At 42.0% G+C, this 18911-nt stretch overlaps 1 protein-coding gene across 2 annotated transcripts in view; it reads left to right on the top strand.

The window, feature by feature from the left end:
* Positions 1–1372: 1372 nt before the first annotated feature.
* Positions 1373–18911, top strand: part of TMEM65 (transmembrane protein 65) — a 29664-nt gene continuing 12125 nt past the window's right edge. The window contains exons 1-2 of one of the 2 annotated variants that reach the window (XM_082283739.1): positions 1374–1838; positions 7492–7572. In XM_082283739.1, coding sequence (XP_082139865.1) covers positions 1520–1838; positions 7492–7572 — 400 coding nt within the window. In that variant the 5' untranslated portion in view covers positions 1374–1519. Of the gene's footprint in view, positions 1839–7491; positions 7573–18911 lie in introns of both variants that reach the window. The other variant, XM_082283740.1, reaches the window with a different exon arrangement.

Here is an 18911-nt window from a genome sequence, read left to right as displayed (position 1 = left end):
CATTGTTGTTACAGTTCTCTGAAAACTATTACTGATTTCCACATTTCCCCCCAAGAGTAGCAGAAGATTCCACTTTTTAAATAAAACAATTGGGAAGATAAGCACAATTCTGAACACCATCAAAGGCTTAGTAGCTCTGGATCATGCAGAGAGACAGAATTGAAAAAAATCTCTCAGAGGCAGGCTCTATTAGATGCATGGAAAAAATGCATTTAAATGAAAATAGTAGCCTTTAGTCCTCTATCTCTGCTGTTTCATTAACAGGGTGAGAATTAAAATATTATATATTCAGGCCTTTATGACTTACTTTCTGCATTTCTGCACTCACTTTCTGCTCCCTCTCTACTGTACATGTACTATATGTAAATACTCATAATTTTGAATGCATAATCTAGGTCAGGCACCTCTGTTTACCATGAGATCTTTGTCTTTATACCATATGTTAACTCTGCAGCAGTGGAACTGGAAAGAAAATGCTGCTTTTTCATGCAAAGTTTAAACTTTCTGTTTACCTTCCTCCAAGAAGGCAGCAGATCCCCCTGGCTGAAGAAACCACCTGGATGGACATCAATAGGTCTGCTACCTTTGGTGTTAAAGAGCTAGAGATACAGCAGTAACTTTTGAGTACCTTCTGAAGCCACTTACCTTAGTATTAAATGAACTAGGCATAAAATATGTGAGTCCCTTGTGGTTATTTAGGTTCTTTGCAGTCTAATTACAGTATCTAATACAATTTGAATACAGTTTTCACAAAACAGTGAACAATTGTGGCTTATCCCACAAGGACGGCATTTGTAGCAGCGAAGCCAAGTGAGGTTTAAAACCAAACCTGGTTTTAAAGCATCCTCTGTTCCCTTAAGACATAAATTCTGTCCTGAATGTGTTTGGTTTGTTTGGTTTGTTTGTTTTTTTTTTTTTTTAACTGTTCCGGGTGTGTCGGGTAGAATACCTGCCAATTAATTAAAAAGAATACAAACGCTATATGCAAACAAAGTGTACTAAACCTAAAACTGGATGATGCAACACCACAATACAGTAAAGCAAGGGCCTGGAAAACGGGAAAGACAAGCAAAACCTCATTTCTGTTGCCCTGCTGAGCTGCTGGAACCTGGCGCTGCGAGAAGCCCTGTGGGCTCTCAGGCACCACAACAGTGGCTGTAACGTGAAGGATTTGGGAAGCAGCGCTCCTCAAGGCCAAGGCCCGGAGTCGCCGGGCGCTGCCGACCCGCTCCCCTCAGAGCGGCCGGGCGGGCGCCTGCGCGGGGCCGCCCCTCAGGCCCCTCCGCCCCGCCCTGCAGCCGAGGCTCCCCGAGCGGAGCGGAGCGGAGCGGGGCTGGGCTGGGGCCGGGGTGGGGCGGCGCTGCCGCCGCGCTGCCGCCGCTGTTGGCGGGAGCTCGGCGGGGCGGTGCCTGGCGCGGACCGCCCGGCCCCACCGGCGGAGGAGCCGCGGGAGCGCGGCCCGGGCGACTCGGCCGCGGGCGGTTCTGGCGGCCCGAGCGCCGCGCCCTTCCCCGGCTCCATGTCGGCGTGGCTCGGCCGGGCGGCGCTGCTGCTGGGGCGGCCAGGGGGCCCCGCCGCCGTCCCTTCGTCCTGCCTGGGCTCGCTGCGGGGCCCGCGGTGCTGCTGCCGTCGCCGCCTGGGCAGCCTGCGGGGCGGCGCCGAGGGGCTGCTCCTCCCGCGAGGGTCGCGGGCGCTCGGCACGCACCCCAAGAAGGAGCCGATGGAGGCGCTGAACACGGCGCAGGGGGCCCGCGACTTCATCTACAGCCTGCACTCCACCGAGCGGAGCTGCCTGCTGCGGGAGCTCCACCGCTTCGAGTCCATCGCCATCGCCCAAGGTGAGCCGCGACCCGCCCCGAGCCCGGCTGGGGGTGGGAGGGCCCGGCCGGAACGGGGGCTGAGGCTCCGAAGTTTGGGGGTCCTCACGCTCTCGCCCAAGCGACTCCTTCGGGCGAGTAGGAAACTCCAGCAGGACGAGGCATCGAGAGGTGCTCCTCCCTGTGTGTTCGCGTAATCGGGTGTAAATGAGGCACACGACCTGAAATGTAGTTTCCAGAAGCATCCGCAGCACCTTCGGAACTTAAATCGACCCAGTGTGCCAAATCCTCGGTGGGTCTGTCATCTCACCGGGTGTTTCAGACAGCCACGAGTGGCCATTTTTCGGAATGAGAGTAGGAAAGTGTGTCTCATAAAATCCTCCTGACACTAGGGCAGCAGTAAATTGATTTCAGACAACTGTTAAGAAACGCCAGGCTGCTGCTGCTCTGGGAGCTCATTCATGAGTTACACTTCCCTGTACAGAGAGCTGCCGGTTGGTTCTCATTCGGGAAGGTGTGTATGTGTTGGGGAGGTTTATAGATGTGTCTCTGAATACAGGGCTGTGCAACGCTAATTAAAGTAATTCACAGTGATTTTTCTCATCTGATCCAACTGTTCTTGCCAACTTGACACTGGTCCTTAAACAAATCAAAACCTGACAAAACCAAATCCTCTTAATTACAACCTCCTTACTTCTAGTTCTGATCCTCAGCTGTAATTTACAATCCCTATTGCAGTGAAGATGATAGCGGGTGCTTAAGAGATCAGTGTGCATTTGATCTAGGCCTCTTTGTGACTTTGATAGTAGCGTGCCCTTGGAAAGGGCATTTCTGTGCCTTGTGGCTCCTCTGTAGATGTCTGGAAAAATTTTGGGTGGGCAGAGAACAAGTTTGAGGGTCAGCTGTAGAAGTGCTGCTTTTGTGAAGAGACAGAACCCTTTCAGGTGTCTCATTGGTTTTGTTTGTAGCATACTTGCATATAAACTCTCGTGTTTCCAGTCAGAGTGAGAGTAGTGCGCTTCTGCGCCTCATTTCAGGAGCAGCAGTGCTTCTGTTTTGCAGACAGTGAATCAGTCGTATTTGTTTTACAACATAGAAGGTAGTATGCTTTGAACTGGAAGTTGACACTAACTTTTGAATACTAACAACTAATACTCTTCCCACATAAAGCCTTCTCAGCTTCTGAAGGGTTCTTGCCACGAGGTTCTTATGTGAGTTTCTGTCCCATCACATATTGGGCAGGTTAAACATAATGGAGCTGTGTTCCTGGAGAATCGTGTGGTGGATATCAAAATGAGACTTTAAAATTTCAGTGTAGTGTCTCAGCGTTTACACAGATATAAATCAACAGATGGTTGTATTTAATATCTTGTTGCTCAGATGCTGCTAGTTATAATATGAAAGTCTATTGTGTAAAATAGTGTGACTTTCTGATGATTCGGGATTTAGAAGCAAAGTAACAAAAGCATTAGTTTGAATTTAGACACTTTACTGCATGGGACATTATTAGTTGGTTTTAAATTTATTCCACTGCTGGAAATTGCAGTTCACTTGTGCCTGAAACTGTAATCATTAATCTTGCTGGAGAGATTATTTCAGCAAAATCTCACTTGTGGGCTTAGTAGTCTCGCAGGTAAGGGCTGCATAAAGTGTTGTAATGCCATCAGACCTCATCCTTGGAGTCAGATTCTTGATCTGCCGACCTAGTAGCTTGATAAGACTTTTTTTGTAGATAACCTTTTCCTTTAGCTAGTTCTATTCATGTGATATTTTTACCAGACTGCAGCATGGTAACAGCGGTCAGCTTTTACCTATAAGAAATTCTGTTTCTTCATGTGTTACAAAAAAAGAAAAATCATAACTGAAAAAGGGCTCTAGTAAGTCTGTTAAATAGAAATTGGTGAAAAAACCTATCACGGTATCCCGCAGTAATAGGGAGGAGAAGAGAGATCCAGCAGGCAGGAATTGTGCAGCAAGATTGATTTATTTAATTATTTTACAACTCTTTAATAGACTTTTTTTCTTCATAGTCTAATTGGTCAAAGGATCAGCCACCCCTTGGGGTGATTGGCTAAAATCCTAAAACATCCATTGTCAAAATACTTTTCTACTGTACCATAAACAAAGCTCTGCAGGGTTGCAGGTGTTCATAGTTTATAGAACTCTGCAAATATCTTTGTGAGAGAGAAACGTATCTCACGGGACTGGAAAGAAGCAAGAGAAATTCTTGCTAGCTTGCATATTTGTATCCACAATTACCCATAGCTGTTTTCTGCAGAGGATTGATATTGAAAGAATTCAAATTTTGAGTGAAGAAGGGCAACGGGGTGTCAGGTAGGTATTATCACTCTCAACTCTGTGGAGTGCAAGGAGAAGACAAGGTGGATAGAAGGGCTGCACTGGAAAGAAAATTGGAGACTTTTCTGAGCTACATGTTTGTATTCTGTACTTAAAATGCTTTATTATGTTTAGAAAATACTTTGTATGATTGCTCTTTCCTGCTGTTGAAATGGTGTAGCAATGACCTGAATAGGTTTGTGAGTGAGTAGCAAATGAGGGGAGAGATACTTGCTTTTAAAGTACTTTCTCCGACCGACTAGTGTCACTTTTGATTTTTACAACTCATGAGTTTAGTCAAGACAAAACTGTTTTAGGGATGTTGGGTTTCTTATCAGTCTTCTCATTCATTGGCAGCATGCTGTAGCTTCCAGCAGCTGATTCTTTAGCTGAGGTTGTTGTTTGTACTTTTGTGTTGATTTCCAATGAAAGTGATCCAAATGCAGCCTTCAAATTCTCTTCTTTACTGCCTGAGTAATTGTGTTCTGTTTGAGTCTGAAAAATCAGTCTGAAAAATCACGACATGCCTGTGCATTTTGCCACTGTGCTTAAGCTTGTTTTGTGCCAGTGATCTTTTCATAATTCTTTATGGAAAGGGAGGTGTTAGTCCATACCCTTCTTAACACAGTCCTTATTGGGTTAAGTTTTGACCTTCTTCCTTCACTACCTCTTCTGTGCCCTAACAGACCCCATATCAGCTAGGGGAGGCTGTCAGCAATATGGGGAGACCTGGGCACATCAAGAACCAAATGGGGCAAGTTCCTCAGCCCATTCCCAGGCCTACCACCAGAAGGATGCAGTTCCACCAACTAATTGCCCTAGCACGAAATATGACAGGACACACTATCTGTGGCCTCCGCTAATGGCAGAGGCTGTGGGGAAGCCCATCCTTTCCTGCGGCTGCTACGCTGAAGGACGGTCCTCAGGTAGGTGAGTTGTAGCTGTTACCTGTAAGTTAGGTGAGTCTCTGAAGCATTTTTGAAACTTAAAACATCTGCTTGTGCTGTAGTCACGAAAACTGTAGGTGGGGAGAGGTTTGTGAATATGTTCCTGCCATCACCTTGTCACCTGTCTTACCTGGAGGTCTATGGAGCTTCCAGATGCTGGGTGCTAGCAGTTGGTTAAGCAGTGTAGCTTATGAATAAACACTGACTGAAATTCTGTTGTTTGTTTTAGTGCTTCAGCAGACAGAGCTCTATCTGTGAGCATGTGATGGCTGAGAGCTAAAAGCCCGAGTTTAAATTCATAGATGCGTTTTGCATAGTAGAAGCTGGGGAAGACTGTGAGACTGAGTCTTGATAGAATAGTTCTCAGAAAATATTTTGAAAACTGTCCTGGTTTAGACTATAATCTGTATCTTACCATTTTAAAATTTAGTCCAAACATCACTGAGCTGTTCTTTCTGAAAACAGCTGCAAATCCTTCTCATCTGGATTTAGTTTTCCTTCTGCATTAAAGTATTTTTTTTCCCTTTTGAACCTTGGAATGATGAATAAGGTGTCCAGTGTTAACACAACAAAGTGTTATTCCATCCTTCTGGAAGTCTTGTATTGTTTGAAGATTGATGATTTCATGGTGCAAGTGTGGTTTGTGGTGAGGACTGCCCTCATCCCACTGAGCTGGGAGAAGAGGAACTATTTATGCTGTTGTGCTTTGACAGGTACCATGGCACCTGGTGGGGACAGTTCTCTCTTCCTCTCTCCTTTACAGACCCAGCATATACAGGTGAATGTCACGCTGTGTGTGGTGGAGCAATGTCATCTACTTCTGTTTTCTTTGCTGTGACCTAGGTCAATAAATTTTTTTAACTCTAGTGTTTGATTGCTATTCTAAGAAAAGGTTTTCTGGCAGACTGCTGGCAAGTGTCTAATTCACAAGTTTGAAGTGCCCTGTCAAGCTGGTAAAATAACAAACTCTTGCCAGCCTGTGTGAGTCCCTTTGTGTTCTTAGACCATTGCAGCCTACATCAGGACTGTTGCTCATCTCACTGCTGACTCAAAAATACTAGGTGGTGAAAGGAATATTGTGTTTGAGATGCAAAGATGTGCTACTTCTTGCTTTTGAAACTTCTTTTTTTTTAATATACTCTCTACCTCCTGCCCTGAGTCTTGGAGCCCTCTCATGAAGACAGAGTGCAGAAGGAAAAGTCCTACTTAGGCTCTACTGATCCTTTCATTAACATCTGAACCCCATGAATCAGAATCATAGAATATCCTGAATTTAAAGGGACCCACAAGATTCATCGAAAACAAGTCCTGCGCTTGCACTGGACATCCCCAAGAACCTCACCATATGCCTGAGAGCATTTTCCAGACACTTCTTGAACTCTGTGAGGCTTGGTGACCACTTCCCTGGGGAGCCTGTTTGAGGGCCCAACCACCCTCTGGATGTAGAACCTTTCCTAATATCAAACCTAAACCTTCCCGGACAAAACTTCAGGCCTTTCCCTTGGGCCCTGTAACAGACAAAAGATCAGTGTCTGCTCCTCTGCTTCTCTTTGTGAGGAAGCTGCAGTGAGGTCTCCCCTCAGTCTCCTCCAGGCTGAATAAGTTTGGGCTATTCAGCCTGGAGAAGAGAAGGCTCTGGGGATGCCTTACAGTACATTCCAGCATGTTAGCAGGGTTTACAAGTGCGCTGGAGAGGACTTTTCATGAAGACATAGAGTCATAGGTCAAGAGGGAATGGCTTTAAAGTGGAGGAGGGTAGGTTCAGATTAGCTATTAGAAAGAAATTCTTTACTATGAGACTGGTGAGACAATGACAGAAGTTGTCTAGAGGAGCTGTGAGTGCCCCTTTCCTACAAGTCCAGGTTGGATGGGGCTTTAAGCAATCAGATCTAGTGGAAGGTGTTCCATGGTGTTGGAGCTAGATGATCATTAAATTGCTTCGAACCCAAACTACTAGGTAATTTAGGGGATGAGGTTTAATGTCATAAACAAGAAAATTCGTGCATGGTCACTCATGGTAAAACAATTCTGAAACTGCTCTCTGAAAATGTCAGCTGTATCTGTCTGCCTTTGAACCTCTTGCAGCAAGGTAATGTTTTCTGAAGTTCGTATTGTTTTTGCTATGGTGGTTTGATTTGCTTCCATATTCTGAAATTTCACCTTCTCATGTAACTTAAAGCAGGTTCTAGTCTGCTTGAATGCAGAAACTTTGTCTTAGGTTTTTGCAGAGAAAACCCTGGAAACAATCAAGTGGAATTGGTGTAAAACCCACAGAAATCCAGTCTTAATATTTATAAAGGATCTTTTTCTTGCTGGTGGATGCTCCAGTATTGATTGAAAGATTTTAAGTAATGACTGATTGCTGTTTTGCTTTTGAAAACTCGTTGTAGCGTGCCGGTATCCTAAACCACTGGTACCACTTGAGAAGCCAGCAGAGGAGGTAGAGTCACCAGAGACGACCAGTGCTTTTGGTACAGTAAAAAAAACCCGAACAGAAGAGTGTGTTTGCTGAGATGTGCATTGCATAAGGCCAGCAGGCTGCTGGTTTGACAGACTTCCCGCATGCTTGTTTTGATGCATTTGGCATGTATTGCTGCAGGAAATAAAAGTACACAGTTTTTGTTCATATTCGTATAAAGCCTTCAGTCTCAAGAATTTCAGTGATCTGCATCTTCAGGTACTTACTCTTAATTTGACCAAGGTATTCAAGCATAGGTCTTGTGGAAACTGCTGCACTATACCGTAATTTCTAGTTAATACTTGACCAGAGATTTCAGACTATGAAACAACATTTTTATGAAATAGCTCAGTGTCAGCTACCTTATACTTTTTTCTTGGAAAGCGATGTGCGTAAAATCACATGGTCCAAATATAATGCAGAAATAGTACTATTGTTGAAAAATATTATTTAGTTAGCTGCCTTTGCTTTTTCCTGCAAAAGGTAAAATAAGATTTCTCCAATTAAAATTTGTTTTGTTTTTTGCATGTGTTTAAACATGTGATGAGTACAAAATAGGTGTCATGCACAAATGTCTTTTAAATCACAATTCAGAAAAAATATCTGAACCTTAAGCCAGTGTTCTTCAGCTGCTTCTTTTGTAAAATAGCACGTTTTAGAGCTAAAAGGAAAATTTGTCTCCCAATAACTCTTGTCCAGTACAAAGACTGCTTTTGATTTAGGGCTTTTCAGGGAAGATCACTTGAAATGTAGCTTTTACTTAGAGTGCAACTGAAACCTTTGAGAGTGATAGATTCAGAACACTCAGATCTCCCTGCAATAGGCATGCATGAAATAGATCATGTTCATTCTGTGAACACAGAAGTTCCAGTGTGTAACCTCAATGAAAAGAAAAGGAAGTCTTCCAGTTTCTCTAAGAAAGAAATTATTTAAAGGTGACTCATTCAACTGAAAACTCTTAGCTTTAATCAGCCTTATTTATTATTTAATCAATCCAAATATGAAACTACAGAGGTATCTGGTGTCTCCAGAAAAAAAATCCTTTGTAAAAACAACAAGTAAGTGGAAAAATAAGATATCATGCGAGCAGAGTACTTAAAGAAGCTGTCTTGGCTCCCTGTGCTGTTGTTTAGATTTTTCTACAAAAACGACTAATTTTGGGGAAGGCTGGACATGAATATGTGAGCTGCCTTGTGCCCCCCCTTCTACTTTATCCTTAAATTAGCATGGTGATATTTCAAATATCTGAAAGCATGCCTTTTTGTTTCTGTTTTGTTACTGTGTGTGAGAAGTCCCTTTAACAGTGAATGAGCCCCTTGGAATTTCTGGGATGTGACTAACCCATGCCTGAAACACATGCTTCCTCTGAAACTTGGGAAGCATTTTAAGGCAAAGCCCTCAAAATCCTTTTTTCAACCCAGCTGAGTGCATGTTTCGTTCAAAACTATGGAATAGAAAACCATAGGTTTTTTATTCCAGTGTTCATTTACTTAGGATTCTTAGATATTTATATGTTAATTGTTAATAAAATACCCTCCCTAGAAGCCATAATACTTAGTGATACTTGCTATACTTTTTTTATAAATCACATTATTTTCTCTAGATAATAAAAAGGGGAAATAGGAACATATTTAAGACTCTGTATTTTGAGATGGATCATATTCTGTATCAACTCTCCTATTGGCTTAAAGCAGTCATAAGAAGCAGGTGGTTTGTTTTATTATCTCCTACTGTATCTAGGGTTAAAACCTTTCCTCAATGCTCTTAAATACTTCATGGCTTTTAGGCATTTCCAGAATTAAAACATGCCTTACTGTTTGGCAATGATCCTAGTGAAAGGCTCCTGCATGATGTGGGGGAAGAACACAGCTTTGAAAAATCTTTCTGATTTCAGGAAAAATTGAAAAGTTTGAGACAAAAAGGCTTCTACAGTGAGACCAATTTCAACTGAGAGGAGCCAGATACAGGGTCCGCAGTGGCCCAGCCTTAGGTTCCCAAAGCTCACTTCTTGGCGATAGTCTGGGATGTGTTGTCTGGGCACCAGCACTTCTTTCAAAACTTTCTGGGAAGCCTTGAGGCAGGTTTAGGAGGGGACAGTCCCTGATATGTGATTCTTATCTGTGCCATGGACAGAGGTCTGTGCTTTGGGTTGTGTTGTTGTATGTAAAGTTGTATTGCCACAAAGCTCAGGTCCAAATGCGTACTGGGAACCAACAAGTAACTGCTGCACTTTCACCTGCTACATTTTTCTTTTAGGCATTATCAGTTTCTGGTTATTCTGCTGTTAGAGTAACTTTTCTTCCATGGCTTTTAATTATTTGCACTTGATGGCATTTGACTTTGTGCAGTGATCTATCCCTTAGTGCTGTCAGGTTTGCTGTAACTTATCTTACTCGAAGAGTGTGAATCATTGGTCTCCATGAGGATATTATCCCATCTTTCATAACAATCTGAATTGGTAGAAATTGTGTTTTATTGGCTTTGTTTAATTTTGTGGAAGACTAGAGAAAAATGTGCATGGAACAAACCAATTTCTTTAGCCAGCTGCTCTTTCAAATACCATCAACTTGTGTTTTCAGATTACAGATAACCTTTTTGATCCAGTTGTTTCTTTGCTTCAGTTCTGGCAACAGGCTGATTTTCACAAAGTGCAAGTAAAGCTGTGATGTTACAAATGTAAAATTAACTGTTTTGCTCAAGATTGTGAGATGTAAGAATTTCTAGCTAGATTCACAGCCTTCTTGCCTAATAAAGTTTTTTGCCATAAAGAAGGGATGGGAGAACAGCTTGAAATCCACTGCTCCTTCCCCAGTTTTATTATCTACTTATATTATTTTATGGAGTAAAGTAAATAAAGTAAATAGGTAGCTGCAAAAGTGACAGTGCTATTACAAATAATCATCCTATTGATCTTTTCCTCTTGCAAATATCTGACAGACAAATTCTGATTCAGTGTCCCTCTCTCTCAACAGAAGAAATGTACCAAAGGTGCAGTTGAGTTCTGATAAATGACAAATGGCCCAGGTTGAAAAAGACTGCTCCCATGGGAAATTATATGTGACCTCATATAAGTTTTTTACTCATTTATCGGATCTGGTTTATCAAAACAAAAAAGAAAAGTCTTTGGATTTGTAAAGTTTTCACTGTTGGATTACATCTCAGGGTTGGATGCTAGGAACCTATTGTATCTACCTGGTTTCCATGCTTATATCAGTTTTTGCAGTTGCACACTAATATTGCTGAGTTTTACTGTGGTTTGTATCTGACCCTGTGTTGAAACCTCAGCTTAAAAAAAAGAGCTCACTTTAATTTCTTTTTCCCAGCCATAGAGGAAAACCATTTTCCTGGGTTTCCCACAGTGGGTAAGGGCAGGCCCGCGTGAGCTGTGGATGAGGTGATGTGTAGTAGATGTGACTTGGCCATATGGGTGTGGATTTACTGCTGGCTTCACCTGTGTTGTTGTAAAGAGTGTTCTGTTCTTTCCCTGCTCCCAAAACCTCTGGGTATGAAAGTCTCAATTCTGCTTCCCATGCTAGCACTGCTGTTCTTCTCTGGGCCTGGCTGTGTACCTGACTAAGAACAAGTGCCAGAGTAGACAAGTCCCAAATACATGATCAGGAGGGAATTTAGGGGCAGGAGGAAAAGTATCAAATCACCCCTTGCAGTAACAACATGACTTTAGATCACTTCAAGGTGCAGTTTTCTGTTTCACCTAAGGTTCTGTCTTTCTGTTTTCTGATGGGAAGTGCCAGGAGCATTTTTGTGCCTCAGGCAGGAGTCTGTTCTGGGATCTCTGTGTTGCTAACAGCACACAGTGACTTGCACTAGTGAGCAATACTGGCTTGATCTCCCAGGTTACCTTTGCAGTTTTGTCAACTACTTGCAATTTTAGTTTTTACCTCAACATTGTCTTGTAGCTAGGAAGGGAGCTGTCTCTCCTTTCCCTTCCTCTGGCTCTCTATTCAGGATTATTTATTGTGGTCTGAGTGGCTGCCCCCCCACATCACACAGTACTTTGCTTCAGCACTGCAAAAGGCAGCCTCAGCCTGAATCCATCCCCTTCCTTGCTGCTGGAAAAGGGGCTGTGTAAACATTGCACAGATTTTGGAGAAGCAGAGGGAGGGAAGGATGCTGGAGGCAGGCTGTGATCAGTCTCCATTGCACAGCGTGAAAAACTATAGGGGTGCATATTTCATTAAGATCTCCAGTAAATAGTGGCGTTGCGGGTATGTCACGATTCAGGCAGTGCCACAGCATACTTTCCATTGCCAGGGGGAGAAGTGTTAAATACATTAGATTCCATATTTCCTCCCCTGTGGAAAACAAAACAGGCTTATGCATGCAGAAAACTTTGAACTGAGGATTTGTGTTTGTATTTCACTAGTTTTCAAGCTGATTAGGAGAACTGGAGGTGAAGGGTGTAATTTCAGCATTCACAGGAGTCTGCTGCCTGCTTACAGTAAAGCAGTGACAGAAGAACATGTTAAAAATAATGGTGGAAAAGGGAAAGTGCATAAAGTTGAAAAACAAAACTTTCTTAAGTAGCAGAACTGTGTGTTTCATAACCTGGCATTGGATAGTTTCTGGGAAAGTTAAGAAGCATTGGGATTAAATAGATGGACCAGATGTGCAGCTCTTCATAGAGCAGAGGTCCTGAAGCAGCTTTAGAGGGAGTGTGTGCACAGCTGGCACTTGCAGGGATGTGACAGGAACCGAAGCTTGCATTAGCTCTGCAGCTAGAAGCTGCAAGGATGCACTGAATCCTCCTGAGAGAGGCCTCATGCTTGCCAGAGGCTGGAGAAACACCGACCAGGAGAAGGATGTTCTTGGGTTTTTTTTGTTTTGCAGAATAAAGGCAATTGGTTGAAAGAACTAAAAGTGAGCTTAGTCAGAACTGTTCACTTTTAGGAAGAGTAGAGCACAGTAGCCTTTGTCTTCTGTTTCTCCTTATTTATATGACTTTATTTACAAAACCAGCAATCTTAGTATTTCAGATAATTTTTAACAGAGTGAATTTTATATTAGAACTTAAAATTCATGTGCAGAATAAATTATTACATAATGCAACTGCATAACAGCCCTGTAGATATTCCATATTCTCGTAACATAAAAGCCAAAAGAAAATATTTTAAGGTAAAGTTGCATGTGAAGTGATTTTATCTGGTTTTGTATTATAATGATTCCTTCAGCTGTTTGCCAGAGAAAACTGTCATTGCAGCTTGAATTTGGTTATGCAGGGAGTCAGATGGGGAAGTAGGACTAATTTCACAAATGAGGCTTTGCTAAGTTACATGGGGAAGGGAAGGGTATCAAAGTCATGAATCTACTGCACTACCTCTAGCAGCAGGTGAAGAGTTAAGAATAGCTTCATTGCTACTGCATTCTGTATTCATTAGGCATTTATAGAGAGAGGCACAAATTACTTGCGTGTAATTTATGGCTGGAACTTAAATTGTCAGTGGTTTCTTATGGTGTTCCTTTTGCTGACAGGATTGAATAGAGTCTTAAGAACTTCAAGGCAGCTGATACTTTCGTCTTTAATGCCCCAATGCAATGAAAAATTAGAAGGAATGTCATTACACTTAGTATGAGTCTGTAACAAAATGTTTGATGATCATTCAGTTTATCTGGCCTCTCTGCCTGTCTTATTTTGGGTAGCTATATTAAGTCTGAGACAGATGAAAAGCAATAAACTCTACATGCATTTAAAATTATTTCAGACAGAAGCTTATTTTTGCGGTCGTACTTGCTTCCAAGGTTGTCCTCAGGCAGGGAATGGAACTTTTCTGCTTACAAGAAGGCTGGTACTTAGTGGTGTGTGTTTTAATAGCAGTTTTTCTTCAGGTCTCTGTAAAGATTGTAGTCGAGCTCTCTTAAAGTAAAAGGATAATCCCACCAAACACATTTAATGTGCCAGCCCCCCGTCTGGTGCTCGTGCACTGCTGCAGCTGCCTGCGGGTGGTGGCGGCTGTGGGAAGGGTTGTTGCTGTCTGAGTGCAGGTGCTGCTGGTACCAGGGGCTGTGGGAAGCATGGCTGTTGCTGTTGCCCGAGGCACACGCCCCCTGTGTTGTTAATACTCTCAGTTTTGTGCCAGGGCAGTGGAGGAAGGAGTGTCCTGCTTCCCCTGGGTTCTGCACAGGCTGTTGCCAGTGATCTGTCTCTTCGAAGGCGTTCTGCTGCTGGCTGCAGGTACCAGACCTGGGCCTGAAAGCCAGTGCTGCTCCCTGTTCTTAAAACTATTTTCCCACTCGCTTTCTTTCCTGGGGAAACAAGTATAGTTTTGTGCAGGAGGGGAAAGGGCATAAGTGAGAGGAGGGTCAGGAATAAACCAAGCTTGTCTCTCACCAGCTTCTCAGATTTCTTGTTAAAACAGGGCCTGGGGGAACATAAATGAATAAACGATATTATAATTGTGTATATATAACTCCCTAGATATTTCATGAGCTCTCATGTTTAGACATCAGTGATGTCTAACACAACTCTATTTAAAGGTGATGAAAGTCCTCCAATAGATCAGATCTCTGATTGTGCACAGAATGCTGATAATTTTTGTTAACAAATCTTCTGTGGTGTCCCACAGAATTGCTTTGCTTGTCCTTTTACAGGAACATGTCATGCCCTGATAATACACAGATACCACGGTCTTGTTTCCAGTTCAGCACTGTTGCTGTGCTGCTACTCCGTTCAGCTGCAAACCCATTAAATGTTGGATAGATCCCTGCCTCGAATGAGAGGGGCCCAAGAAGATCAGTACTGACAGAGAAATGCCGAAACAGTTAAATGAATATATTTGGATGAAATTAATTCCACTCTTGTTAGTCAGAAGGACTCATCTGGTCTTTTTCCAAATCTAGTGGAGACATTGTAAATAATCCCAGGGGAAGATTCATTCATCCAAAGATGGAAGAGTTTGCTATGCCACTGGGAGGTGTCCCTCCTGTAGCTCCTGGGAACTCCCTGCAGTCCTCAAGCATTGAAATGGAGAGGATGAGGAGGGAAGGCAGAGCCAACCTCCTCTTGGGGGACTAGTATTTGGTTTTATAAGGCAGAGAATTTTAACTCTGAAGATAGTTCTTTCCAGTCAGGGAATTGCTATAGCAAGTTTATTTCCTGGCAACTCTCAAGTACCTTCTTATTTTTTTTTTCATTAAATAATAATACAACCATTTACTTGTGGAACACAGATCAGAATACCTCATTATTGTTCTTGTTTGCTCTCCTGTCAGTGTTACTATGTTGCTGGTGCTTTTATACAAACACTCAGCTGTTTTTCTGACATTTTCCATTTCTTTCTGAAGGAGACAGCTCGAACTCTGTATTTCTATCCTTATGCTGCATCTCTATTATGAGCTGCAAGTCCTTTCTGTGTTGTCATCATTTTATGTGATTAACCCCCTTGAATCCCAAGGCAAGCATCTTACTTATAATTTTTTTTTCCAGCTGTGGTTTGAGACCTTTTTAAACAAACCACTACTATTTTGGCATGAACTTGCTTGAGTGGAAATGCTGACCTTTACATTTATAAGGCACTGATAGAGATCAGGGATAAAACCCTCTTAATGATGAGGACAGTGATTTGAGCCTCTGGATACCTGTTTGCATTTTATGCTTTCTCCTAGATTTCCAGTCAGTGTTTCTACCTTAGGTCTCTCTGTTTTGTCAAACATCCTTAAATGGGTATGAATGCTGTGTCACATTTTTGGAAGGGATAATAGGATAAGTGTATTTTGTACTCACTACAGGTGATCACAGGAATAACCTAAGCCTGAAGTCACTACTGGGGTTTGTTCTGAAGGGAATTGATTGGCCAGGGAGCACACTGCATTCCTGCGAAGCTTGTTCAGATCTTTGTCCAGTAGTTGTAGCAAAAGTTTCAAATAGAGGTGATAATCTCCTGCTACTTCAAGGTTTTTCAGGGAGGGTGATGCAACATGATCACTGTGTAATTCTCTACAGTGTTACAGCAAATATTAAAAAAATACTGTTCTATTTGTATTTATGCAAAATATCTCTTTGGACATAGTTACCTTCTCCAGAGCAGTAGAGAATTTTTCTGTCTATTTTTCTATATTTTCCTCTGTCTATTTGTACCAGAGCTTCACCCAGCTTTCCCTCTGCTGGGCGTGTGACTGAAGGGGCTGACAGCCAGGTTTATATTTAGCATTGCAGGAGTCAGCATCCTTTCATGCCTTAATTGCTGTAGTAACAGGAAACCATTTGTGAGTTATAACAAATAATGGAGAATTTTTCTTTACTGTCAACTCATGGATTGTTGTTTATCCATCTGGAATATTAAGGGAACCCAACTGAAGATCAATGGGACAAGGTTTTTTAATTTTGCTAGATTGCAGGTTTGGTGAAAACATTGAAGAAGAGCAGAGGAGGAACAAAGGACAATGAGGAAGCATCTTACGAGTTTATTCCATGAATGAACTCATACATCAGAGTCAGAATTTGCTTTTGAGGATTCACCTCTGAACAAAGCAATAACACATCTCATTTTTAGGCTCCAATCCAGAATTTTGGGGGTAAAGATCCTCTTGTGAACTCACGTGCAAAGGAGTACCTCTTTTTAGTAGCCACAACAATTGCTCTGATTTCTTGTTCTGTGCTAGTGATGCTTTTGCTGTTTCAGTGATAGATATCTGAATGATTTGCTGAAATGATCTGGACAGGGTTTTTGGAGGAAACAGATTAATGAATTCAAGACAAAACACCCTCTGTAACTTCCAGATTAGATGCCTTCGGAGCCTAAAATGATGTTATAATAGATCTAGATTATTAATATTTTTTATACTCCTCTTCTTTCTTGATATTTGTTGTTTAATAATTAAACAATTCAGTCACCATTTAAAAATCTATGAGACACTGGTCATATTTTTGTCTCAGATTTAACAACACTCAGCAGTAGCAAGTATTTTCCTAGGGTAGCTCTGGCAGTAGTACCGGCATTCAGTGTTAGTGTTTCCTGCCCCTGGGTGACAGTAACAGATTCAGCTATAAAATTTATGGTGATGTGAGCTGCAATTCGAATAAAACATAATACATGCCTTTAGGCTTGCAAGTTCTCTTGTATGCCAGTTCTTAAAAAATTGGTAATTCAGAAGCCTGTGATGACAACTTACTAGGTTTTGGTTGGGTTTTTTTTTAAATAAATGCACTCCCATTACCTGTTAGTTAGTTGTGGTGAGTTTGTCAGCTAAGAATAATAATTCTAAAACTAAATTGCAAGTACTTGGCTACAATTGGCAGAGTGACTTTAACTTGCTGGGTTTGGGCCAAGTTGTGGATGATGGTATTATTTATGATGATGGTTTTATATTTCACTCCTTTACCCCCTGCGCTCCCCCCCCCCCAGGTTCTAACTATTTCTTAAAATAGTTAGAAAAAAAGATGATTACTATAAATTTAAAAAATTTCAAGAACAGATTTAAGAAGCAGTAAATGTTTTTCTGCTTCCCAGACTTGACTAATTCAGGGCTCATGACATGTATTGCACTTGAACCTTGGTTTATGACCTCACTTATGGTAATGAATGTCAGAAAATACCAATATTCCTCACTCCACCATTTCATTTTATTCCTTCTGCAGTAATATGAATTCTGTGTCTTACTGAGCACTGTGGCGCAGGATGAGCTGGTGAATGGCCATCGTGAAATGCAATTCTGGAGTACTTTAGAGTTGTTTTCTTTTTCCCCCAGACATTTAAACTCTGAATTGTTTGATTCTGACTGAATTGAGCTCTTCAAAGAGGGTTTTGCAATTTGGATTCTTGTTTTCCCTCTGGTAAAACAAGCAAAGGGCATGTTTTTTTTGCTGTACTCTCTGAATATTTTTATTCTTCTTTTTTGCTGAGTCTTGAAAATTCAAATAGTCACAACAACTTCCTATGAATAAATACCCTATTCTGAAATATATTTTTCTATCTAGAGTTTTAAAAAATTGGTTTAGAGAATTTTTTTGGCTCTCAGTCCCTGCATATCTTGTGGAGTTTTAAAGTATGTTATGCTTTAAAGAGGTGGTGTTGGAAGTGATTCTGTAAAAAGGTTTTTGGCTTTCCAGCCACAGTGGTTGGGGTTTTTTTCTGCTTTAATTTTTTTTCCTTCTCCATGGCCCAGCATTAAACTAATCTTTGGCCTCTGCAAGTAGAGCTGAGCTGCACCAGCCCTTTCCCTGCAGCAGGCAGTGCTCTGCACCTGGCAGAGGCAGAGCATCAGTTTTCAGGGAAGTCTCCTTTGTGCTTTAGAGCCTTGTTTTGGTGCTCCATAGGGGACAGCTTTTCCCATGAGCCTGGTCCTGCAGGTACAATGTGACAAAGTGCTGAGTCCCCTGGTCTGACTTGGCCCTGCTTGTGCTGGGGTGGGATGAGATGCTCTCTCAGGCTCTGTCCTGGCTCAGGCAGAGAGGGAGCTTCCCTGTCCGGTGTGTGTGCAGGGTTCACCAGCCCCAGTTATCTGAACTTCATCTGGCAGACTTGTCCAATCCCTGTCTCATTAATATGTGTAACCACAGATTTTTTTCACAGATTAATTTTTATCTTAATGATGAGGGAAGCTGTAAGCTGGGCACACTTCCAGATGAGTTGACAAGACTCCCTTTAATAAAATAAAGTTCTTGCATGTGCAGCACAAAGACCCATTACTGACATGAGCTCCCTGTGGCTGATCAGGAGCAGTCTGGTCTCCAGAGCATGGTGCCACCATGCTGTCCCTAGTGGCCTCTCTTGCAACTTTTGTCCTGATAGTGTTGAAGTACTGCTTCATAAAATGCCTATTTAGGAGGAATCCCACACTACTGAAACAGATTATGTCAATGATTAAGTTATTTTTGCTTATATTTGATCCCCTGGTATTTCCCTCTATCTTGTACTAACTTGTCTTTCCTCTAACCTCAAAGTTGTGTCCCCCAGCCTCCCTTCTTTTAGAAACATCCCAAGGTAGTCCTTGATGTATGTTCTGAAGGACAAGTTTATGTTCTTTTTAGTTATTTAGTTAGACTCGGAACTCCCATTATTCCTAGATGCAAGACATTTTTATTTCTTCTTCCTTCTACCAAACACTTTTAATTCTTCCTTTTGGTACTAAGTTTCTAAAGTCAGTTATGCACTGGGTTTTTTTAGCTTTTTTTAATAGTTGTCTAGCTAGACTGAATAGAATGTAATTGTGTAGGCTGACGGGTGCTAGCAAACTCATTTGTAGTTAAATCCAGAGAACTGATGTTCTAGAGCACTGTAGTTATTTTGTGACAAGCTGAATAGTTTTTTGTATTCTGTATTGGTACCCAGAATAGATGGAAACTATATAACCTAACTGGCTGTCATAACCAGGGAAAGCTATGAAAAGATGTCTTCC

The sequence above is a fragment of the Coloeus monedula genome (genome assembly GCF_965178545.1).
Source record: "Coloeus monedula genome assembly, chromosome: 1".
NCBI classification, from domain to species: domain Eukaryota; kingdom Metazoa; phylum Chordata; class Aves; order Passeriformes; family Corvidae; genus Coloeus; species Coloeus monedula.
Note: the sequence above shows the minus strand (reverse complement) of the source record. Positions and strands in the feature narration are given on the sequence as shown.